This window comes from Vanellus vanellus (genome assembly GCF_965231255.1).
Source record: "Vanellus vanellus genome assembly, chromosome: 4".
Classification (NCBI taxonomy): domain Eukaryota; kingdom Metazoa; phylum Chordata; class Aves; order Charadriiformes; family Charadriidae; genus Vanellus; species Vanellus vanellus.
Window position 1 is genome coordinate 62,433,730 of NC_138909.1, and position 26,849 is coordinate 62,460,578.

The 26,849-nt window shown below is 39.5% G+C and overlaps 1 protein-coding gene across 4 annotated transcripts in view; it reads right to left on the reverse strand.

Annotated features, from left to right (window-relative positions):
• The window catches only part of KCNIP4 (potassium voltage-gated channel interacting protein 4), a gene marked incomplete at both ends in the record, with an annotated part of 462,294 nt that overhangs the window by 341,915 nt on the left and 93,530 nt on the right, over positions 1 to 26,849 (reverse strand). The window contains one exon of one of the 4 annotated variants that reach the window (XM_082482844.1): positions 9,920 to 10,007. The exons of the other annotated variants lie outside the window; for them this stretch is intronic. Within the exon in view, the coding sequence (XP_082338970.1) occupies positions 9,920 to 10,007 (88 nt within the window). Of the gene's footprint in view, positions 1 to 9,919; positions 10,008 to 26,849 lie in introns of those variants that run through there. 4 annotated transcript variants of the gene reach the window in all.

Below are 26,849 nucleotides of genomic sequence, written 5' to 3' on the forward strand. Positions count from 1 at the left end.
AAGTTTAATACCTCTTGGTCTTTTGTCTCAGAGTACTGTCTATAATACATTCTACTTCTAAACAAAAAGGCTGTAGGAGGGGTCCTATTTCTTTAGGATAACATTTAAAAAAAGGGTGTTTTCAAAAGCCAGGGATGCAACCATGCAACAAACCAAAAATCCTAGCAACATTGTAAGAGGACTCCGGGAAAATTCAACTAATATATTTGCTAATAGGACTTTAAAAAAAAAAAAAAGTTTGGTTTAAGGTATTTTTCTCTCAGTGTCTGATATTTTACATTTAAGCATCTCAGTCAACTAGTAGTATGAAACTTACTCAAAATCCAACTTTGTAACATTTCTGCATCCACCAAACCCTTCCACAAAAGTGATTTCACTCTGAGGCAGACTAATACAAAGACTGCACTGCACAGGCAAAAGTTATCAGTGCTAATCAGGAACTTGAGAAAGCATAAAGTACAACGCAGAACTTTAATTTCAAAGAAACGAATCCAGATTTCATTTGATGAAGGTTCTTTCCCTAAACAGGACATAACAATGATTTCACCCTTGCACATTAGAACTTGTGCAATTATATATAGAGAGAGAACAATGCACCTCTGTGTATGAAATATATCTGAAACCCTAGAGGTTCAAACTACCTCACATAGCCAACAGAGACCTTAAATCTAGAATTCTTTTGCTTTAAAAAAAAAAAAATGATGAAAAAAGATTGATGAAAAAAGTTTATGAACAATACTGATTTGGTATCAGAAGAAGAAATATTTCAGCAACACAAACCCCCCACAAAAAAGCATTTGGAAACACATGAAGCCCATGTTTTCCCCGTGAATATTGACATTTTAGCATTTTCATGACATCTTCAAGTTACAAGCTCCATTTTAAACAATTTTATTTTAGATCCTATTTATATGAAAAGGAGAACATCCTTTTCATCTGTCCTCTGTCTCTCATATTTTGATATTTTAGTTTATTTTTTCTTTTAATATATTCTACTTCTTATTTTATTTTACATGCATTTTCAATAGCAGTTAATGGCACATTATTAACCTGCATTCGAAAACGGTAATTCATCTTCCCTGGTTGTTAAGGTTCCTTATTAACCCCATAATAACAAAGCAGCCTCGACTAAAGCTTTCACATCATCGTTCTTCCTCTGTTTATAGATTTTGTCCAACAGTCACCTGTAACTGCTACTTCATCTCTGGCTGGAGATGGGCATCACTGTTGGACGTTTAGTGATGAGTAAAGTGCTTTTGTTATAGTTTGGCTCTATATTTCAGAATTTCATCCTCTGAAATCAAAGACGACAACTGCAGAAGATGGTGGAAATTCTATAGTTACATTAGAACTAATGAGAAAAATTTTGAAGTGTCATCAGGGAGATGCTGCTGAGAACTCATTAAAGTTTCTTCACTGTGCTTTCTTCATTACACACTGTAGGGTAATTAAGCAGCACAATTTTTTTATGTATTTATGCAAGTAAACAGTGCTGTAAATTCTCTCAAGAGTCTACCCTGTACTATTTCTTAAAAAAAACAACACAACACCCTCTCTTTGTGCTACAAGAAAATATTTGAGAAATGAAAATTCATTATGGTGGACATACATCAGGGCATCGCCACTTGAAAATTGTTTCATTTTGACATCAGTGAAAAAAAATGCAGAAGCCTTTCTAGGGGGTTCATAACACATAGTTTTGCACAGGACAAAGTAGGACAGAGCAAAAGCTTTTTTCTCTTTTACCCTGTGCAAAACAGTTTGAAGTGCCAGGAGGAAAACACATAGAAAACTCGAGTGCTGTCTTTCTGTCCACTGCCACTTTTTAACAAGAATTTATAAATACACTGAGAGAACAAAGCCAGGGTTATTCAGTTGGTAGCATACTCCTGAGCGCTAAAGTAATTCTTTACCAGAAGACTTCTGACGTGCCACAGCGTGCCCTAAACTCATAGCAACGCATCCCTGCGGGGAACAGCACAGTGACTGCTCCATTGCGAGAGCAAGGCAAGAGCGCAATTAAAATACCTGCTTGATAGGCCTCATTTTCCCACTTAATCAAACCCACCCTAGAGCAGAGGCAGCTTTGGAGTCGCAGCACTCAAATCACCTCATGAAATTACAGAAGACTGGAGAAGGGATGAGCATAGCATGTCTCCTGCTTCGGAAGGAGCCCGTGACGGCTCAGCATGGGCCAGGACGGGGAGACGTTTGGAAAGGGCTGAAAGCACAAGCAGCGAGACCCACGGCTGCACCTCTTGCTCCTCTGGCAAAATACAGGATGCAGTGAGCCAGCACTGCGGCGGGGTCCTCAGCCGCTGGGTCCACACAAGGTCATTACAAGGTTTGGAAAAGAAAGGGAACAAAGCTGAGGTCCGAGTGTAAAAGTGCAACGCACCAAGGGCTGGAAGACAGGGGTTGAATCACCTTACTTACGCACTGTCACAAACTGGCATTCTACTGCACACTCCTGACAAAGTTTAAAGAAAACCCCAAACCTATTCAAAGATATCGGACGAGCAACTGCCCGTTAAACGCATCTAATCCCTGTATTAGACAAGGGCAGATGGAACATCCAGATACACACTGACAACGCTTCATCTTCTAACGTTTCATACTCGTTTCTCAATATTTGTTGATTCGGCATCACCTTTGCTTGGGAGATGCAGGATTTAAGAGTACTGACAGAAGGCTTAGCTGACAGATATTTTTTAGCCGACTTCAGGAGCGTCTTTGAGTTGGTGCACAGACATCCATGGAAAAGTTCTGGGAAACCTCAGGTTCACTTGCATGGGACATCATCTAAGCAACAGTTTCCGGCGCTTCTGGTTTGTGAGAACCCACTGCTAGTACGTCAGAAGGCAAAGATTTATAAAAAAAAAAAAGTAGAGACTTTATTGAAAAGATAAGAAAACTTCAATTTTTTATTACCTAATTGTATTGCCTCGCTGTGGGTTAACAGATCACAGACATCTTATCACCAGTTCTAGGCCTTGTTCCAATCAAAATGTTTCAGCAGATGCTCCACAGCTTTGTCGAGAGAGACGCAACTGCACAACTTGCTTTAAATACCATTTTGCTTATGTAAAGGTGATGGCTTATTTCTACTTTACTTTGTACAACTGGATATAGTACAGCAATGTAGTTTTTGCACCTCTGTTTCTTTTGTAAGGGCAGCTGGGAATTATTTATTCCCTTTCATGCTTTCTCATGAATAGCTGCAGTTCTTATATAATTTCCTTTAATCTTCACTTTCAAACAATACGAAAATATTCCTGTGACTCAGAGGTGGCACTAACAACTGAGTGTAGTTCCTCTTTCATTTACATTGCCATGTATTAAGCCAATAAATCTAAGTTAATGCAAAAATCATCATAGGTCTTTCAGATTACATCAATACAATTAAACATGAAATCAAAACTGAAACAGAATTTTAACGACTTGGTTTTACTTTCTTTTTTTTTCCTTTTGTATTAAATCTTTGTCCTATCACAAAATCCATTAACCAAGTGCTTCACATATTCCCATTTCTGTTTTCTAAGCTTGTTGTTTTATTCAATTGTCAGTCTTGCACAGTTTACCTGAAGTTTTCAGAGGCTGAAGCCCTGGTGATGAAAAATATTCTCTTGCTAGAAATCCCATCTAAGGGGAGAGACGCAAGGAAGTTTCGTTTGATAATTATTTTCAGTTCAACGTATCGCTTTTAGTAAAAACTGTATCAGGAGGCATTAAAAAAAAAAAAAAGCCTTTCTTTAGGACCACTATTCCGCTATTCCTAAAGTCTCTAAAGGAAATAGATTTGGGGGTAGATGCTAAAGATGCTAAACGTGGATCGTTTTTTCCACATTCTATCCCTGCAAGCATCCCAGCTAAAGCACAGCTCCATTGGCTGAAGACACGGAGCGCCTCTCGCTTTCAAGCTCAGAAACGCAAAAGACTAGAACTAGAGAACTGGGGCTTTTAAATTCCTCAGCCAACCGAACTGCCAGACACGGCTGGCCCAAAAGGTGTTTGATCAACCCATTAATTAGCGTCTGAACTGCCCAGCCGGCCTTCAGCGCGGGGCGGTGATGCTGTGCAAAGGCGGCAGCCGCGCACCCGTGCTTGCCTGGCCGGGACCCGCAGCGGGACAGGGTTTGACAAACGAGCAGCTCGGAGGTCCTTAGCAGCCACCTGTGTCAGAGACGGGCAGGTGCCTGGGGACTTTAACTGCTGCAGCCCTCTGGTTTTTATCCTCCGCTGCTTGTCTGCCAGAATCTCCAAGTTCCTCTGAACTTACTTAATTAAGCAGCATGTATTAGAATTGGCAGTATGTATGGAGACTACCTGCTCCGCAGTTTAAAATGCTCTTACGTGAATATTGACAACTATTTAAAAAAAAAAAAAAAAAAAAAAAAAAAAGCACGTTTACAGATTTCTTTTACAAATTCATAAGAATATTCTGTCTTCCATTTAGGAAACTGGAAGCAAAAATCTTATGAATATTCACATTAAATAATCAGTTAACAGTAATTCCAGATCTTCGGCTTCACTAAGTACTTGTTGTGACTTACCACAAACAAAAAGTAACCAGCTAAAACAACATGGAGGAAAACACACTACTAAAAAACAGAAGTAGTAAAACTAATGCTAATAATTCAGGAATATTTCCCTCATTGTTATTCAACTTCAAGGTCTGAAGAGACCATCTGAGAGACAGCGTGACAGTTGGTTCCTACACCTATTTAAACCATCCAGACTTTCAGCATCACTCATTCATAAAACTACGCAGGGGAAGTGATTACATAGACAAAGGTATGCTAAGTTCATTTCAGGATCAGTTTTATTAAAGGAGACACTCTTTCCTTTGCATTAAAGTACAATATGTTTTCATCTCTAGTAATTTTTCCTAAGACTTGGAACATTATTTAATCAATTGTTAGAATAATTTCATTTGCCATATTTAAGATGACAGTGCTCAGATTAAAAGTAAAGTGTTTTCGAGTTCTGTGCTTTAAATCTAAGGGAAAAATGAGGAAAAATGCAGTGTAATTAAATGTGAGAATTAAGAGCTAGTTATTCTCAATAGTCTTTTTCACATAATACCTTAACTGTAAAGAAAAAAGTTATTCTGGTATATTTACCTACTATTACTAACTAGACTATTACATTCTTGTAAAATATTGTAATTATTCTGTAGGTTTTTAAGCATTCATTTTTAAACTTTGCACAGCTTAACTGAAAAAGTTGATAATGGGAAAACCCTGATTTATTCCTGGTAAGGCTGTTTGACATTCACAGCCCAAAAGCCAGATCCCATCTTCTGCTAAATTCTGTAGAAAGCATCGCTCCAAGAATAAAAACCCCACCGTATCACCCTGATTTTTCCATCAATGCATCTGCAACATGCGTACCTGAAAACTGAAGGCTTGAGCTGAAACTTTATTATAACAACTGTGGAATCCACACCATGCACTGGAACCTAGAATGACATTTAAAAATTGCCTCGTGAATTTGTTGTAGAATGGGATAGGAAAGGGAATGAGGCGGCAAACTTGTCTAGTGGGACATTCAGTCTCAGCGTTTCCCTCTCTTCCTGAACTGGGTCACGAAATGAGGCACCTCTTTCAGGGTGCTTCAATCTATCCGTAACAGAGAGCCAACACAAACCATTTGGGATCTCCATGCGGTTGGGACCTATTCCGACATGCTGTTTGCTGGAGATGAACATTGTAAGTGGTGTGATGACGATACACAATCTTAAGATAGCTACAGATCTCTTTGAATGATTTCATTGGAGAGTAGTTTAAATACCAGGTCTACTCTCTCACAGATGAATTCCATAATCATCAGAAAAGACTTAGATTCCCTGTTACTAACCCTTTGTGGTCCTATGATGTTTGCATGCCTGGCTGTATGATGGATTAAGAAGTGCAGTGAATTCTCATCCATACCACCAGATTTTGGAAGTATGGACATGCTCCTTGCACACAGAGGAGACACCTCAGTCCTCTTCAGGCTAAGCAGAGTCAGCAACACGGATCGCCTCCTTCCCCGGCAGGCAGCCTAACCAACAGGTGTTGATATTCCCCATATTTCCAGAGTATTCATCTAATGACTTTATGTGCGGAAGAAGCGAGCAGCCTTGGAAAGCATTCATAATAAACCGCTGTCTCAAATAGACTAGGACTCTGGGCGCTGGTAGGCAGGTGAACTACAACAGGCTCTCACAGGAGTAGTTGAGAGCCCCTGGATGCCTCTGTGCCGGCGCCTCCCACACTTTCGGGTCTATGCTCAGATAAGGTCCTCCTCTTGGCAGCAGGCTAGAAAATATTTCTGCGCAGAAATGGGCAAAATCAAGATTACCTTCTGGTAATCTGCTTTCTCAAAGAAAGTGCCATCAAGGAGTACAGCCCACAATTCACAAATAGATTTTTTTTTTAACTAAGAAAAATATCAAGCCTGTGATCAGTGTTATTTTACACCAATGGCATCAATCTCTAGATTAAAAATAATAAAAAAAAAATTATCAATCTGGAGCTCAATCTACATAAGCCTAGACGAGTGACATTACTTCAGTTTGTCGGAGAGAGAGTACAATTCCACAGCCAGACTTGTTCTCCTCTTCCTTCTTTCTTGGTAAATGCACGTGCTAACTGAGAATTTGAATCTGTCCTGGAAAACCTAACCTCCTTTATGACGTTTAAGGTCATATCAGGCATTTAATACGTACACGTCTGAATAGAATATACTTGTGAAAATTTACCACTGAAGTCAATTACAGTTCTGTTTATATCCTCTCTTTAATCCCCATACTTTATCAGTTGTGATAGTTGAGAAAAAATTCCTAGCAATTGCTCTGAAATTACGTTTTCTCCATTTCAGAATAATTTGCGACTTATTTCTTGATCTCACAATAATTTATCTTGTTATTTATAATACACAAATTCACATTGCATCCGAAAACCGAAACACCCTCAATGGCAGTGCTAAGTTCTTTCCAACAATGTTTCAAAGACTGGGCACTTCCAACACAGCTCAAGTGGCAGCAGGCAATAAAATAGTAATTGGGATGACATTTGAAGAATGCTGTCTTCAAGTATTTGAGGGAGTCTGTTTCACTTGTGGAAACACATCAGCTTTATCTATAACAGAAATTCTGGAAAATGAAAAACTTTGTTTAAAAGACTATTTCTTTTCATTACCTTTCACTACATTTTGCTGTCAATCATAGTAACTTGCTGTAAAAAAAAAAATAAAAAAAAATGGAAGAGGTGTGGATGTATTCAGGCAGAGATCGCAACTTAAAACCCATTGTAAAGGTTTAGGCAGCATTTACCTTCAGGCAAGGGGGTGGTTTCAGTAATATTGATTACAGCTGAGTTGACTGTTAAGATAGTCCGTGTTTACGTACTATCACAAGACAGCTATAAGAGATACCTTTTATTAAATACTGAGATTCACCACAGAACAGGTCTGTAGTGTTGTAAACGGTTATGAAACGGGTAATCAACAGCGACTTCCTAGCTGGGCCTACAGCCAGTAACCCCAGTCTCCCTCCCAGCTGACTTTCTCTTGTTTTCTCGTCAGTGTAGTCACACCAACTGCAGCAGAGCTTTCACCAGTCTATATTGATGGAGACCAAGTATACATTCAACGTGCCTACTCATGCAGAAAGGAGCAACAGATTAGGTCCAGTGCATGTGCTTTCAACAATGTGTAGTTCCAACTTATTAAGTATAATTTAAACAATACCTGAAAAAGAAACCAGGGGCCAAATTGTATCAAGAAGGAAGTTAAATTGTCTTCACCACTGTGCTCTTTAGTAAACATCCACGTTTTGAAAGTAATTGGTCAGCTGAGCGAGCAGATTGCCTGCTTGTAAAAAACCAAATAGGCACACTTTTTTGTTTCCGATGGCTACCCTGAATGCTCAAGAGAGAAACAGCAGTATCTTTAATATACAAATTAAAGTGTAACTTTCTAACACTTTCAACCGGGCTTCCTCATTCATCTTCATTAGTTCTCGACTAATTATCAACATAATGAATCATGCATTAGATTTTGCAAGGGGAACAGTACCTGGTATAGTCATTAACCTCAGCTGTCACAAGACCGGGCGACGCAAGAACTGAACAGTGGAGCTCTACCTCTCTTAGCAGTTCAGTTATTATCACATTATATTGATCTTACTTGCTACATCATTTGAACAAGATGAAGTCTATTAACCTAATAACAGTAGTAAGATACTGTTGCCTGTAGTAAAAATGAACTCAAAATTTCCTAGCGAGTGTCTCAATTCTGAAGAGTTCCCAAGAGGGGTGGGTTTTTTTGCTCACTTGTTTCCTTTAAGGAAACATACTTTGTACCACTCTCCTTGGCTTTCCAGTAATTTAGCATTGATAACGTGCTGCTTAAATATAAATGAAAGAACTTCTTTTACTAGTAACATAAGAATCGGTATCCCCAACAATCCTTGAAAATGGTTTTGAATTTTGAGCTGAGAAAGCTTGCAGCACAAACGTCAGTCTGAAAAATAACGTAGCGTGCATCATTTGCTAGATAGGAAAGGAAAAGCTGGCATGACTTTGTGAAAAAGGAGTATTGGTGTTCACCTTTAACATAGCTTTCTTCTTGCATCGTATATTATTTAATTTCCATAGCAACCCACAGGAGCAAGAAACCAGCATTTTCAGAAAATCTGAATTGATACAATTCACAAAAGAGACACCACGATAGACTAGGAATAGTGCAGAAAATAAAATCAGGGAAATTCTGCGTTACCAGTCACTCAAAGTTCCAAAAAAGCTGTATCAGATTTTGACAAGTTACGAGCATCCTATAAAGTATTCTCTGCCAATGTTTATGCCATAATCTTTATAGCATTATAACGCCAAATCTGATAAATTGCATGCATCAATACTTTAAGTTACTACTGAAGAGTCAACTTTGCTCTCAAATCTTTCCATCAGTGCCTAAACGGAAAAAAAAAAAAAAACCCAGAAACAAACAACACAAACCAACCACATCAGCAGAAACTTTCAGAATACTTGTAGTAAAATGAATGGCTTTAAATTCTCAATAATCATGCTTGTATAATTGGTTATCATCTGCTGATGCTGGACTTGCACCTCTGCTTGATGATTTTTCTAAGGAAACAAAAATTGAAGTCTAGAAAGACAATTATATTTTATAAATACAGAATGACATCATATAAACTATCATACTTGTCAGCTGTTGGGAATAGCCGTAGAAAATACTGAATTGTGAGAAAAGTATAATTTCCAAAGCACTAAGAAGAAAACTATACTGTTTGTTCAGTCTAGCTTAGAAACCTTATCTAGTACTGTACAATTTGTCCAAGGTTGCAGAAAAAAAAAAATACCTAAATAAAGCTGACAGCCGTTTGTGTTTCAAATTCTTTAAGGGCAAAAAGCACAAGTGTTATTTAAAGTTTGCAGCAAGATCCTATAATATCATATCGACAGTTTGCAGTTTGTTTCCATCTTAAGCTAAGCACAACCAAGCCTCTGAGAAAAGGAACGTAGTCTGCTTGTCAAAGTAAACCAGTTCAAGAAACAGTGCAAATAGAAAGCATGAGATTCATTCTTTATGGCCATCGTGTGGGCACTCTGCATCACCTTTAATGTGCACAGGTGGACGGGTGAAATCACGTACACTCGCACTCCCCTTCGGATTCAGGTGTGTCAATGCTCAGAAGAGCGTTAGGCTGTCTAAGCACTATAGCATAAGAGTATATATTCTGGTTTTATTATGCTGAGCCACAAAACAGTTCACAGATTTCTTTTTTTTTTATTATTATTATTTACACGAGGAAAGAAGTAATAACACAGAACAATGCCACCACCACGTTAACCCTCGGCAATTCCCTTGTCACCGCGCTGCGCAGCCCCGACTACAAAAGAGAAAGAGCCATTACCTGTGTGAAGAGAACCTGTGATTAGCCTGAGAAGGTACTGGGCAAATTTCAATATTTCACGCTTACACCGCTTCCTACAGCCACTCATCTTAAGCGGCGCGGTAGGTTATTCCTCCGCGAGGAGCCCGCAGACGAAGACGGTGCCCACGGAGAGAGGCAGCTCCTGCCCGCAAACTTCTGGGGCGCTTCCCCGCCTGCCAACTCTCCGCGCCCCCTCCTCACGGCCCGAGCGAACTCCACGCACACCCCCCCCCACGCACACGCACACCCCCCCTTTCACCCCGGGGTGCCGCCGGCAGAAGGCGCCCCCCGCGCAGGGCGGGCTGCGGCCGCTGCCACGCCACGCCACGCCACGCCGCAGCCACCGCCGCACGCGCCGGCAGCCGCGGCTCCGCGGGCGGCTCCGCGGGCGCGTAGCCCGGCGGGGCGGGGCAGGGCGGGGCGGGGCGGGGCCGGCTGCCCGCCCCACGCAGCACATACGGCATCCCCCCCCCAGCTGGGTCCCGCGGCGTGAACCGGCGCTCCTCGGTTTCGGTTTTGCTGAGGGGAGGGGGAAGAAACCCACCCAAAAACCACCCCAAACCCAACAACAAAACCCCCGAGAGCTAAAACGCGTCCCCCGGTGGCGGGTACTGCGTGGCGCTGCCCACGGTCGGCGCGGAGGGCTGCCTCGCCCGCGCCCCGCCGGCAGCAATGAGAGAGGGCGAGCGGGGGGCTGGAGGGAGCTCTGCCGGAGGCCGTGGGAAGCCCCCGGGGCGCTGGAGCGCTGCGGAGGAGGAACGAGGGCAAGAGGACGCCCAGCGGTGGCCCCTGCGCGGCGAGCGGTGGCCCTGCGCGGGGAGCTCCCCCCTGCGGTGCCGCTCCCTCCCGCGGGACAGGCGGGCAGCCGGCCCTGGCACGGGTACCGGGGCCACAGTTAGCATCTCTCCAAGAAAGTCCATTTAGGAAGCTACGTGCACGCCTCGCCGTTCCCTGATAAAGTCGTTATTTTCCATCTCGCGTGAGAAGTGTTTCCTCTGTTAATAAAAATGATCTGCTGAAGTCTTTACGTGTGTCCCGTCCCTCCCCCCACCCGTATAGGGGCCAAAGAACCCAAGGAATATGTTTTAATTTCCCTTTGAGTTCTTCCCTGTACTATATACACGCGGAGAACGACTCTATTGCATTAGATGGTGATGCAATATGTAATGCCTAATACAGTTAAAAGAAGACAAAGAACCCATTAAGGAAAAGCTTAACAGAAGAAAATCACTGTCTGATCTAATTTTAATGACAGCATTGACCATAAAACATTTTGGTGAATGCCTTTAAAAAATTATAATAAACACAAATGCACATCTTCAAGCTGTTCTTTATATTACGCACTGAGCGGAGCTAAATACATTACAGACACAATACATCAAAGCATTATCAAAGTTGCAGTTAGATGACATAGTTTCTGCGTCTGCTATCTAAAACGCAAGCATGCTGTCTTATGCTTCCAGTGAGGCTACACAGTTAATGGAAAAAAACAAAATTAAATAGGTCTCAGCAGCCGCCAGTTTAGCCCAGCGAAGGGTTTAGCCTGAGAAGGAACTGGGCAAATTTCAATATTCATGTTTACACCACTTCCTACAGCTTAAGCAGTAACTAGTTTTTTGAAAAAACACAGAAAACATTGCCAAGAAGAGTGATAAAAAAAACCCCAAACAACAACAACAAAAAAAAAAAACCAAACCCAAAGCAAACCAACAAAACCAAAAAAAACACTAAAACAAAACCAAACTCCAACAAATTCTGAGGCATTGGAGATCGCCGTCTGCCTTACCAATTACTAAATGTCTTTGGTGTCTGAAAAAGAAATTCCTTAAATAGCTGGTAGAAGTAAAGAGATACACACTTCTGGTTTAAGTATCTCTTCTTTAGAAGAGGACAGAAGAAGCCAGTGCAAATAGATCTCAGCTAGAGTCCTTGAACTTCTTAATCCTTTGACATTTTTAATTGCTTTATACAAATTTCACTGGCAGCGTTACTTCAAAATGAACTGAAATACTGTTTTTCTACAGCCTTAAATAAGCATGTATCACCAACACCGTGGTTTGTTGTTGGTTCCTCCTCCCCCCTAAAAACAAAGCCACATCAGTTCTGACACTTTTTCCTAAACCTTTTACACTTCAATACAGCAATAGCAGTAAATGCTACCTAAGAAAGCTCGTGAAAGGTTTCTGACCAGTTTCACCAAGAGGCTTTTAACAAACAGTGCAGTATTCGGATAGAATTGGATCCGAATCTAGCTCTCAGTATTTCTCTGCTTAGCAGAAAGGCTGACTAATCTTTGGACTAAACTTGCTCACCCCAAATCAAAAAAGCAGATCAGGGAAAAGTAGACGGGAAAATTAGAATGGAAAACTGTAAAAAAATCCCACCATGGTTTTGTTGGCAAGTATGTTATAGTGAAATAATATGAAGGACAGATGAAGAATATCAACTTCTATATATTGGTAATATACTTTTTTTTTTTTATTCGATGGGACACTAAAGTCCTCAGTCAGAAACAGTCTCTTTTCACTGAAGTATATAAATACTTTTTATATCTATAAGCTATGTCCACACCTAATAATTCATAATCTATAGACCTGAACTAAAACCCACTAAAAAAAAAGAGAAAGCAAATTCCTGTTAATGCCAGAGGGACTTGGTTCAATTCCTATAAGTTCTGACTTTGAAATCAGGTACATAGAAACCAGCGTTTAAAAGCCACTATTTATGTACAATGGAAAAGGAATAAAACGCACACAAAACAAAAGCATTTTTCATATATTAGGAAAAGTAAATGGAAGGAAAAAGTAAATGTTGTTTGTAAACTCCTGGATTTTCAAAATTCTTTTAGTTAGTCCAGCTGACAGGCTCCCAGAATAATATAAACCACAAAATTATTTTGTTTTGAAGTACCTGGAAGGCATTAAGCGATTAAGGCAGAAACATGTTATTGTTTTTTTAAAAAGATCGTCACAACAGCAGTCCAGTTTAAAACCAAAATAGAAAAGTTTCCCTGAATGTAAAGTGTACTATGGAGCTGTTAGGACAAATTAATTGATAATAATAAAATATTTTCTTCCTTTGAGGGATTCTAAACAAAGCTTCAAGAAAAACGTAAAAAAGCTTTATCACCATGGCAAGAAAAAAAAGTGCAAAAACGTCAATTTATGAAATTCAGTTCTACTAAATCCATAGATGCAATTCCACATGCATTTTTAAAACTTCAATTAGGGCCTCAGCACCACTGCTCTATGCCCCAGGCCTATGTCTTGGCAACCGAACTGCACCCTAACCTTATTCATATTCAGGGGTATACACTGATGTAGTTTTAGTCCTGTGTTACAAAAGGCAAAACTATACAAATCTTGTAGTTAAGAGCTGGTCAGTATTAGCAGGTACGTAATCAGTATTTCTCTCCTTGTTCCTGTGTAAAAATAGTATTTCACTATAAAACAAAATAATCAAACCCAAAGTAGAAATCAGTTAACAGCAAGATGAAAACATATTTTAAAGTAAGTATGGAAAAAACCTCTTTTAGATCAGGTTTTGGGATTTGGGACAATCAAGTCTAATATTCCCCAAAAAAAACCAAAAAAAAAAAAACAAAAAAACACCACACAAACCTTAACCCCAAATGCACTGCCTGTCTCAGAACGGAGCGTTGTGATGGCCTGGCACAAAATAACAAATAATGCTGAATTACCTAGCATTATAGTTTCTCTTTGAGAGAGACAGAGTTGCTAAACACAGATTATATTTAATAAAAAAATAAAGTAAGCCCATCCCTTACAGTACTGAAGAAGAAATTAATGTGGCCGTTGTCATATTAAGTAACAATGGCAAAGACTCAACTTGCAAAAAGCGCAGTATAATGGCTTAAGGAGAAAAAAAAAAAAGCCATCACAAATATTTGATGAGAAGAAAGAACCCCTGAAACAAGGATGACAGTGCACACCAGATATAACTTTGCTTGTCTGGTAACAAAAAAGGCAACTCAAGTTGAAGTGATGTATAAAAAGCACAAGTTGTTTGGCTTCTTTGAGACAATGCGCCTTGTATACTTTCATTTGTGCATGTTATTTAAACATTCTTCCAACTTCAAAGAACAAAATTTCCTCCTGAACTAGCCTGTGCTATTGCCTAAGAGCATATTGAAGTCTTGTAACAATAACAAAATCAACTAAATTAGACGCTTCAACGTCATCAGAAAGGGTGACTGCAGGAAGTCAACCAGGACTACTGAAGACCCGTGTACGCAGAGTTTCCTCGCTGTTGACTCCAGAGGCTTGTGAGGGCTTTTGTTCCTAAAGCAAATGATGAATTCCACAACTGAACATGTTTATCAGAGGATTTGTAACTCCTTATTTCAAAGAACAGGGGTGATGTTTACAACCTAAGCACGTGGCAAGAAATGACAGATGGGTAGAAACAAACAGATGGGTGAACACAAGGTAACAGCGAGATGTTTACGATCAGCATAATAAACAGCTGCCACAAGTAGATGACCATCATCAGCTTTCCTTCCAGTTGCTCCTTGTCTGTCATTGAAGTCAGGGATTGTGATTTAGAAGGACCCTAATGTATATGTTTTAATAGCTTTTCTCTGGACTTTTATTTCTTGACAGTACTGTGTACCAAGGTGTCCGGAGTTGGCCACCATTAGTCTAAAGTGGATGCAGCAGGATTAGAGTCCTTCATCAACAGAAGTCATGGGAAACTTCAGAACTAATTCCAAATTATTCACCATTTCTATGAAAATATCAGCCACCACTTTTAGCCACAGCCAGTGAATAGCAACAAAGATTCTCGGGCACCTCATTCACCCAGATTTAGTCTTGGATATTAACACAAATCAGATATGGTTATATGCCCGAATGTGAGCTGGGGAAGCAAAGATGCAGATATGTTTCCTTCCTACCTGATTACTAGTAATGTGTTGGCTAAGCGTACTTAGTTTAAAATGGTTATTGCTCGTTGCTGTCTGTCCTGAGTGTTACAGCGACAGCAAGGAACACAAAACTGTTCTGGCTTCATCCACTCCATATTAAAATGGACGTCTACACGGCATGCGGACATGATCTTGTTCTGTCTTGTGTGGAAATAGTAACTTCCACAGAGCCCAGGACAGGTAGTGAGGGGACTGCCAAGGTCCCTGGTTATGAAGAGACTTACTTATGGTTTTAAATTATTTTTTTTAAAACCCTTCATAACACAATAAAACCTTTTTCTGGTATCCCAACCGTTACTTATCCAAACTGCATGCAATATTTCTTAATGCGGAACACAAAATAATAAGAAATCTTTATTCTGGCCTATGCCACTGAAAATTAATACAGCCTTCCTGCTTTTGTCTATAGTTTTTAACTTCTCCTGAAAGCTCGCTAGGAATAATATCCTCAAAATCAAACAGCTCTATTGCTGTGCTTAAAATAGGGCTATGGAGGAATGACTGCTACCTCACGCTGTTTGCATAATATCAACAAATTATACAGGTGCTCCATTCTAATAGCTCATACTTGCATAAAATAAGTTACTTTCATCGCTGTTATAGTTCCAGACTCTATAGGTTCAAACTTAATTTTCTGTTACGTTTACGGAGCTTACTAAAACACGGTGGCTTAGCCCACCAGAACATAAAACCTTTGACCAGTGTAACAAAAACACTTAAAACATTTGTCTCTATTATTTCTAACTTCCCTGTAACGAGCTGCTCTGTCAGAATGCCTTTTTTTTTTGCTTACTCTATGTCCTTGAAGCTTACCCCGAGGATTCATTTTCACACAACACTCTTAAGATGATACTGCAGACAGTCAACTAGGAGCTACGGCTGCCTCAACCTCCCACACGGTCCTCACTTGCCTAATTAAATATTCATCTCTCCGGAATGTTGCAGTATCAAACACGAGCGACTTCCCAGCCTGACCTTCCACAGCCAGCCTGCGGTTTGCACTGGAGAATGAACAGGACTGGGACTCACCTGCTGAAACACAGAATGCCATAATGCAGTTTTCATGTTGCACGTTAAGTTCTGTGCGTGCACTGTAAAATTCTCACTGCAGAAGCTACAGGACTATCTTTTAGTGTTCAATATAAATTGAATATCTGTATGCAAAGCTAGCTATAAAACCTGCATGGGCAGTGTTAGCAATAATCTTTCTGCAGAACACTAAAAATCTTTCCTTGCTTATTATACAGATCCTGTTTTGCATATTACGGTCATATCCTCCAACTTACAAAATAAACCAATGCTGAGTATTCACAAATAAGTACATAAAAAAAAAAATGAAGCATACTAATATATAGTTTGGACTCCTGTCTTGGTTTCACACACCACATTTATAAGAAATTTGCGTTTTGCCTCCAAGACAAAAGAGTTTATTAACTCCAAATCTCTCTCCTCTGTGGAAGGAATATCTGGAGTTATTATAACTTATTTTAGTTGTATTAGATTCTGCACATATTTACATCTGTATTTAATGGAAGAGAAAGCTGAACAGAAAAAAAAAAAATCAGAAGGAATCAACTTCACTGCTATAGAAAGCACAGACTTAATACTCTGTAGGTTCCATAGATCTTTGGGGATTTAACTAAAGCATGTCCATATCACGTCCACACGTAATAAGAATATTGAAAAGCTTGGTTTTGGACCCCAACAGATACATTTTTCTTCTATAACATGTTAATGTATCAGAAATTGGGTACAAACATCTTTTATTTATGCATACTGCGTATGCAGCATTCTTAAGACAACAGAATAGTCACTGCAGCAAATCAGCTACGAGAATTCTGTAAGCATAATAAATGCGTATGTACAGCTTGGGCCAGTAAGTAAATATATTCATGAGAATATATATGTAGCAACACATAAGTATGTATAATATTTATAGAAAATAAACATACGGTCTAAAGAGTTTTGATTTGGTAGCTTCAATAATTTATTCAGTCATCTGTGAGAACCTTCTTGCCCATAGGATTTCCCATAAATGGCTCAAAACTTACATTTCATCTTCTCAGTCAAGGGCTTCTTTACAGTTTTCAGGGATTTTCTTTCCTCTGGCGCTTTTTGCTAGCCCCAAAAATTGTGGACGCTGTAGAGGTTGCAGATGTGTCTTAATGCCCCGATTAAACTAAAAATCAAGATTTCAAGGTGCAAATCCTTTAATCTGGCATTTGGGCGAATATGCTGCAGCTACTATATCAGGGAGGAGAAAGACAGAAGATGCATGCTACAGCCCCAGCAGTTCTTCAAAGCCTACATCGTGGTTGAAGTAATTTTGAAACAGCTGTACCACTGTTGAGAGCAAGTTAAGTTACCACACTGCTAGGCCTCTAGTAACTGCCTCTTCCCTCCTAGCAGGGTCCTGCAGATATTGGGAAGAAAAATAGTCTGTCAGCGTTCCCGTGGGATCATTCAGTAATGTCCTTTGGGGAACACAAGCAGTTACTTGTCTTCTCCAGACTTTCCAGAAGGGTTGGGACTGTAATACTGGCCCATAGATCTTCCTCCCACATAATACAGGTGATTAGCTCTCCCAAAGTATGCAAAATTTAACTCTGACAAATAGAAAAAAAAAATCACTTTAAAAAGATTTAGAATTCATCTGATCATATCTATGGTCTGATAAACCCGACCTGAACCTTGCTCATGGGAAATAAGAAAGGGTTATATGAGCTCAAAACTCTACCACTCTGAACTAAATTACAATTTTTCTACTCTGCACAGCTATTTTCATTCCAGGCAAATTAAAAACACATTCCAAAAATCATTTCATGATCATCTCTGGTCAACTGGAAATTCATCTTGGTTTCATGCTACGGATAAAGCCTGCAGAAGCTACCCACCGTGCGCTTCAGAGAAGAAACGGTGATGATCAAGGATATAAATCGGAGAGCAGCATACCCATCTAGCATTGCTGGCACTGTAAAGGAAACATCCGAGTCTGCATTATGGTCTTGAAGTTGCATACTACGTACAGCTGGTAGATTTTGATGGTCTTATTCAGTATTGCTGCAGTGTCATCATTTGTCTTCCTAACTCCTACCGCACATTGTTTTGCAACTATATATACCACCACTTCTCCAAGTATGGCCACAACTACCTGCGGCTTCAGGCAAGCCTCCCTCGTCTGTCTTTCTAATACTGCTTTAAATCAGTCCCCAAGGACCGGGGACGGAACGAGGCAGAATCAAAGTAAAGCTTGGAGATTAAAAGCAGGGGAATGGAGCAACCAGGGAATTCAATCTCACATGTGACCTACGGGCATTAGCAAAAGCTGGGAACACTCAATGGCAGTGCAAGTACTTGGGACCATGTGCTTAAGACCTCAGGAAACCGTAAAAGTTGAGGATGAAAGCACTGCAGTCTTTGTGACAACAGCATCTAAAAGATCTGATCAAATAAAGGCCTTACACATAAATCCAAATCATTTTCCAACTGGCCTGGGGAAGCGCAATAGTTCTTATTATGAATGCGGCTATTATAAAGTTACAAGTCAACGATAATGATGATAACCTGTATACGGTCTAGGCGAGCAAAGGAAGATTTCATTAGTTGGCTGTAAATAAAATTTCCAACTCAGAAGCCTAGAACAGGAAGGTAATTGCAAGGCTGGTAATGAGCATTTCTCCTCCCATCTCTATAGGTCAGTACAAAGAACAATAGTTTTTATATAATACACACACAAAATTATGTATTACATAGTCAGCACTGATGCCCAGGAACATGGAGATACAGGGGAATCCCACAACTTGTTTCTCTAATTGGGAGGAGAAAACGTACTACTAGAAGAAAACGGCTCCTAAATACTAGAACGATGGTGAACTTTTAAGGTCTTATACAGAATTAATATTCATATTCACCCCATACTATTTAAGCCCTGCAGAAATGTCTTAGTTCATACCAGCTGTGTGCCTGGATACAGAACTTCAGTAACCAACTAGAAATCATGTTTTATATTACATAAATTATGATTTCAAACTTTTCCCTATCAGAATAGGGCAGCTACCTCTACTGCAGAAACTGTATTAAAAATGGAAGAGATAAGCTCTTCAGTCAAAAAAAAAATTCTATTAGAGTTATCTTATGTCCAAGGAACAAGACTGGGAAAAAAAAAAAAAAATCATCTCTCCAGTTTCCAATTCACAGGTAACTTGTCAGGTATAAGCATCTTAATTGCAAATATGCCCTTACCAGTTTTGGCCAATAAAGCATTTATGGCATGTTGTACAGTTTTCATTCTTGTCTCTTGATTAAACTAGGTAATTCCACCTCCTTAACTTCAAGTTGCTTTTGATTCAGTAATCACATTTTACCCTACGCTATTTTATATTATCATTAGCCAGACTCCCCCATATGGTGTCTTCAGAGATAAATTCAGGTTGGTCACATTTTAATAGCTTACCTCTATTGTTTTCCGCGCAGTGAAACAGAAAAAAATAGAGGATGGAGATAAACGCACGATAGATAGTTTAACCAGCTGATTTTCTCTGAAGGCAAAACATTTACCTGAACACACCCATAGGATTTCCTCACTTTTTTAATATTAATGTTTCTAAACAATATATTGCTTTGGCTTTCCCAGGAACATTACATTTTTAAACACACAATCCAAGGCGGGGGGAAAAACCCACCAAAACCCACAAGACTGGCTTGTGTGGCGTTCTGCCTTGAAAATGATTTATAAAAGTAGAATAGTACCAACAAGGGGACACCTTATTTCAAAACATCCTCCAGTCTCAGGGAAGATGACGATACTCCCTAGGGAAGGAGAATACCCTAGTGAAATTACTCCTGAAGGTCTCCAGTCATGAATGTGTTGCAATAGGAGAGCTCATATCAACATGAGCTGTTAATATTATTGCAATTGGAATAACAACTTTTTTCTATTCTGTTCATACTATTAATATTTTAAATAAGGTAAAAATAAACTTTTGGCTCTGTAAACATATGGAACAGGCATAGATACGTGTCACGTTCCCTCTCTTGTCCATGGCAAGATTTCACGCATACCACATTCTCCTACCACAAGAATCTGTTTGCAGTTTGCTTTCCTTTCAGTGGCTTTTTACAGAAGGGTGTCCTCATGGTCTGACCACGTTCGTTGTTCAGGGGCAGTGCCAATTTCCGAACTTGCTCAGCAGTGTAAAAACTATTTTCCAGAACCGCACCCACTCTGAACTTGCAGTTCACGTCGGCCACTGGAGCACACGTACTTGTTCACAGAGACTGCAAGAAGTAAACTCATTTTTACTTTAAATCATGCAATACATTCCTATGTCTGAAGTAGTTAAAGTATCTGAATGTGGGGAACACACAGTTTCTACATCACTCCTTAGTTTCAGGGTAAATTACTGGGCCAGGCCCATCCTGAACCTCCTGTCCTGGTTTCTCTTCCAGAATGATTCCCACTCCTTGCACCACAGAGCTAGTTTACTTCTCTTGACGTGTCCAGGCTTCATTGACTTCTCCAAAGAGGAGTCAAAAGAGAAAGCATCTTTGTCTGGTCCTTTAATAGATAATCTATTCCATAGTTATGCCCATCTAATATTTAAACTAGAATTGCTCTTGGCAAACCATTTTTTTTTTCCCTTTTCCACCAGTGCTTTATTTAAAAAGCAGGTGATCAAATTTTAATGATCCTCTTTTGTTAGCTTAAACCAAGTGCAAAAATGCCTCCTGTCACTTCCCTTGGGTTTGAAGGGTATCAGCAATGTTATCCATTTTAAATGGCACAGACGTTTCGGTGGTGAAAATTCAGATCTTTTAAAATAGATGATAAAAGTTGTAACAAAAATGCTACAAAAAAAAGAAGAGCGCACACAATCAAATAATTAAGGCAGAGACAGTTTTCCAACCAAAAAAAGTTAAGAACCCTTTAGAAAGCAACACTGAACCCTCAGTGTTTTCCTAGAGATTTTATTTGCTCTATATGTGAAAAACTTGCTCTAATCTGCATTTAAGGCTGGGGAAGGAGGTCAAAGTCTAGCCATGATTATTGGTTCTCGTAAACATCCACAGAATCTGGGAACTCTAATTCTAGCAACAAACACTTCTGTGAACCCCAGGATTGCGTGAATAATCCACAGTGCATAAAATGTGATCTTTAAAATGGCTGGGACTATATGTCTGAGGCTGGTAAAAAAAAAAAAAAAAGCCCACACCCTGAAATAGTTTGCCTAGAAATATACGTACAGTCTCCGCTATCAGAAAGTGCACATCAGGATAATGCTTTAAAAATGGCTTGACAAGACAAATTTTTATTGTCACTCTTGCAATTTGGAAGGCCCATCAAGTCTGTAAAACTAAAATGCATTTTTCTTTCCTTTATATATGGAATAGCTAGATTTTCCTTCCATTCTGGCGTTTAAACAGCTTCCCATCTTTTAAAAAGATGAAAAGATGACCTTAAAAAGATGCAATATGAGTACTTGTCTTACTGGCTCCTTGGGAATTGGCTTCCTTTATCAATTTGAAGAAGAGACCCTAAGTTACCTCCTGCCTTTTTTTTTTTTTTTTTTTTTTTTTTTTGATAATTCACTTTGCAAATTTCATGGTAGAATGACACACAAAAGGTAATCATAAAAAAAAATATTTTCACTCTATCTGTAGAGCTGAATACAGAAGTGAGTTATGGAATTAAAAACACTTGACAAGTTGGGGTTTTTTTTGGGGGGGTGTTTAGGGTTTTTTGTGTGTGTTTGGGGTGTTTTGTTTTGTTTTTCCCCTTTGCCCTTAGGACTACATGCAACAGTATCAAACTGGAAGTGACATCCTACTAACCAGGAAAGGTAAGGTGATAGGTTTCTAACTTTGAGGGTGATGTGACAGAGCTTCAGGATCACACTGAGAACAGACGTGCCAACCAGAAAAGTATGGCTGGAACAGCCACTGCACAGAGCTTCAGAAACGTCAGTTTTCTCTGGAAAAGGTTCTGATTGCCATCATGATGCAATTCCACTACTGGTTGCAAATTATTAGTCTTTATTGCGTTATTTGCCCTTAAAAACAGCATCAACTCAATCTGAGCTTCTGGAGGTCTGAAGCAGTGCTTGTTTGCTCTTGATCTCAACTCTCAACCACAAACCACTGCGCGCGCGGCCGGCTGCCTCCGAGGCACAGAACTGAAACACTTGTCAACGTCATGCGGAAGCTCGTGGGGAAATAAAAACAACCACCACCATCACCTTCTCCTCATGCTGTAACTAAAGAGAAGGGCCCAATCTTTAAGCATATTACACCAAGAACATAGCTGTTATTGAGATTATTTCCTCCAAAATCCCAACAATTATTAGACCATCAGCCCCATAACTGTTTGTAAATACAAGCAGAGACTGAAGCCTTGAGTTGTGGAGACAGAAATCCTGGCATTTGAGTCCAGAAAAAATAAATTAGAAGCTGGAAAGGACTTTCTGGGATATCCACTCTTGATTGTGCTAAGGATGGCTTGGATTTCTTCAACCAAACCAAAGCTGGTGTGGCTTGTTCCAGACCAATTTGCTATTACCACTGTGCAGTTGAATCTTGCTCCTTGCTGCTGAATTTAGGTGGAGTCCTCCCTACCCCTCTCCCAACCCTTCTCATCACCACCTCCGAGTTCAGCCCCAGACCCGTAGCGAAAGAGAGGCCGGAGGAGACCATTCTCTTCTGCTGTTCTCCTCCCCATTCAGGTTTTGGCTGAAAGCCTGCGGCCAGAAGTGAAAGCACCGGGATCTGCAGCAAACAGAGGGAGTACTTTATCCATGATATGGACCTGTATTTTGCTATACGAGATAATCACATCAGCTTTTCTCCCTGCTCCCACCCTTTTCTTTTTAAGAGAGTTTATATGAAGAAAAATTGCACATTAAGAGCACGGAAGGCTCTATAAGAGGAAGTAGTGTTTCCTGTTACATGACAGTGCGGTCACAAGCTACTGTAGCAGAGTATCATAACTGACGATATATCGTAATTGACCCCAGAATTACTTCCTAAGCGTGTTATGCGAGAGATCAGGCCTGCTTCATAAGAACAGAATTGAAGTTTAGGGCAAACATCAATTGTTGAAATTGCATAAAATAGATATGTAAAAAATCCCTGTGATTTTTCAATTTTACCTTTCCACATGCCAAAGCAGCACATGGGGAAAAAACAATCAACAAAAGACTCAGCAATGATTAAAAGGCTGTGATGAATACAGAATAAAATTCCAAGTCTTGGGAGACAGCCATGAATACACAGAAGTGCTCACTTCACCTATACTAGTTGTAGCATTTAATAATCGGGTGCAAAAGGGAGCAAGAAGTCCATCAAAGAAGACAGAGCGGATTGCTATGAAAGGAACAGCTTCATCTTATATCTTATTGTGCTTTATCCTATTCAGTCTATCCTGCAGAGAAGGAAAGACACTTATGCTGTTCAAAGCGTTCTTACTTGAGTTTCATTTTTCTGAACTGCAAAAAAGACAATTTTATTTAAGCATATAGCAGTCTAGCAGGTCTTATATTTCTTTCCAAAATTGAGGAGAAGCTGAAAACTAAGCAAGAATGCTTACTGTAATCTTTGTAAAATTACATTCCAGCCTGTGACAAACTCACGGGAGGAAACCAAGGAGTAGGCAGAAGATGACAAGCAAAGACATATTGGACACAGACTCCTAAGCCGAGTCTCTGAACACAATGTTACAAGAAACAGCTGATGTAAAGATAAGACGAGATAAATATTCATGCAACTATCAGTTTAATATTGCAGGTCCAAAACTTTGTTTCCTGAGCATTTCAAGTTAGAATCCCATTTCTTTTAAATGAATCTGTCATAGTTCACAATTTATATTAGCTCAATTAGATCATCCTATTCCCTCAGAATCCTATTCCTACTGAGAAGAACAGATGCCTTCAATATTCAGCTGCCTTCTAATATGTTTGTCTCTCTCATAGTACAAATATTCCCATATTTTAGGGGAAGTATATAAAGCCAGAAAATGAAATTAATACTCAGAATGTCTCTCAAGATATAAACTATGCAGTTAATCCCAAATTAAAGTGAAACATTTAACAGCTGAAGAGAAAATTCCCATTTGGTAAAGCCTCAGGGACTTGCTACCTGTTCTTGATTTTAGTGTTCCTCAGAGACCTGCTATGGGATGTGATAAACCTTTATACCGATAACCTATCAAAGTATTCTTTTTTCAGTCTCCCATAATAAAAAAAAACAAAACAAAACAAAAACCACCAAAACAAAACAGTATCAACAGGGTCTTTCTTGAGAAAGATTTGACAAAGTACCATATTCTGATATAAAAATCTCCTCTACAATTTCTGTATGTTCTTAGCTACAAATTGAATTGTTACTCATCAGTCCACCTAAGTTTGATATTCCTTTCTACCTCTGTAACATAACACAAAAGAAACTTAGAGTAAGAGACATCCGGCAATCCGATTCGTCCCGTCTGCTTACCCAGATTTCCACTTATCACCAATTTAATCCAGTACTCCGGTCTTTCTTCAGCGTTGCAAACTTTCCTCAGCTTCTCTGACCTCTCTCCAGTATATTGAAGCTCACTGATTTTCAGTCCTCACCGTCTAACCATTTCACCGTCTCTCCCCAACCAATATTCAAAGCCTTTCCAGAACACTTTTATTCGCAGATAACAAGTATCCTGATGCAGAATATTACTCTCTAATACATGCATAGGTTTTTTTGGTAGTGACCAAAAATATGTTGGTAATTTGATGATCTGCTTTGATCAATTTGTATAAAACACTAAAGACGCCGCAATTTGTGGAGTAACTAGAACATTATCCTATACTTAAGAACACCGGCACAATTAATAGATTACTCTCCTCGTATATTCCTTTATCTACAACATCTGCGTTGCTCCCTTAAGCATACGGATGGAGGAAGCAGAAGGGTAAGTCTGTGGGCTTCACTTGGACAGAGAACGATCAAAAAACATGTTCATGAAAAACTGAGTTTGTGATTAAAGACTCAAGCCAAGGCTGGAAAGGGAAGCTCACAGGGAAATGGAGCTTCAGTTCCTTCACAGCTATAGAGAAAAACCTTCCACAAACCTCAATGTGCATCAGATCTTAAAGATCAGTTCTTGAATCAGCACGGGTATCTATGTGCTACCACTGCTCTTTGCAAGCTTCTCTCCCACTGAGGAATTTTCTGGTAGAAATATTAATTTCAGAGATAATTTTTACCTCCATCCTTCCTTTGACATTTACAACACTTTGAGAATGCATTTGCTCTTCAAGGATATTGTCATCTATTAAAGAATATTTATGAGTGCTGCTTCAAAGAAAACCACTGGAATGAGAAGTCACGCAAAAACAGAGCGAAGATTTGCATTTGCAACTATTTATATGTTAACTCTTAGCAAGAAAAAAAGCAACACCTAAAATGTATTAAAAACTTGGGTTAGAAAGAAATACATATATCAGTGCACCGATTATATTCTCTTATCTGTTCCACGTTTCAAAATTTGATACCAAAGTACACTTAGAGAACGTATAAAAAGCCTAAGATATTACTACAGTTTCAGTGGGAGGAAATTAATTCACAAATCAATTAAATGGAAGGCAGCTAGTTAAAAAAATAAAATTAAAAAGCTTGTTGTTGTTCTGCTGAAATTCAGTCCTGTTCTATGTAACGATTGGTGAAGCAAAGATACTATACGATTTCACAAAAGCCTCAGAAGGATTGAGAGGGTTTATAAACAGTGCTGTTCATATGTATCACTCGCATACGCCTCCAGAGGAAGACTGCCCTGTGCTAAATTCAATATGGGGTTCATACCCTGGAAGTCAGGGCAGCACCTCAGGTTTTGATTTAGAGGGGACTGCACAGTTGCATGCAGACTCCCAAGCCTCGGAAGCCAGATCATCTTCTGACGGTGTCCAAAAATTTTTACTTCATTCACTCCGATTCCCTTCACAAAAGTTTACTGATGTCTCCGTACCATTGACAGACTGGCATCGAAGCTCTGAGGTGTTTGCCACACCTGTTGGTCCCAGGCAAGCAAACATTAAGCACTAAAGGGATGCGTTATGTTTTCAAGAAAGAACAGGGAAGTTACTATTATTTAAAAACCAGAGCCCAATCTTGCCGTTGTTAGCCGTACCGTACTGCATGCACGTTTTTTCCAAAAAAATAACTGCACAAAAAACAGAGCTACTTTCTGTGCAAGACTGCACTCGTTAGAAGTTTGGGCAGAAAAATCAGGCTCCTAAAAACACCATCTGTGCATATATGCACATACCTCCTTCGAAAACAATTGGAAATTTCAAACGTTCAGCTTTTTTGGGGGAGGGGGGGAGAAAAATCAAGCAAATGCTTCTGTGCATTTACAGATATTTATATAAGGATTTAAGAGTTGACTACAAAGCAGTCATTTTGAAAGCTCTGATGTATCCTAGAGGATCCTAGAGAGCAACAAGATAAATACATGAATTACTAAAATGGGAGACACGTTTATCTAGCTATTCCTGGTGAAGCTTAGAAGCCAATGGGGACAAAAAGAGCATATTTGGCTTACCTAATTGACTTGGAAGTTGGCAATATTTGTATCATGAAACTCAGCAGCTTTCTGAACAGTTGGCGCACTGACATTTTAATGCCAACCCTAAGAACACTGTTCCCAGCAATGACGTTTCTCGGGGAATTGTTACAGCTTCACACATTCAGAGGCAGGTACAATCAGTTGTTCTCCAAGTACAGAATTACCTTCTTAAAATACATTAAAATTGATAAAAACAATATGTGTTATAAAAGCCTTTGTCAAATACCTCCAGTGAATGGTTATTCACAGCAGTCTTTACTACAGCTCCGAAGGCAACACTATTTTCAAAAAGAATCAACCTAGACTTTGACATCATCTAATTAAGGAAACTTGTGATATTTAATGCTGTTTTAATAAGCCTACCCTTTATTTAT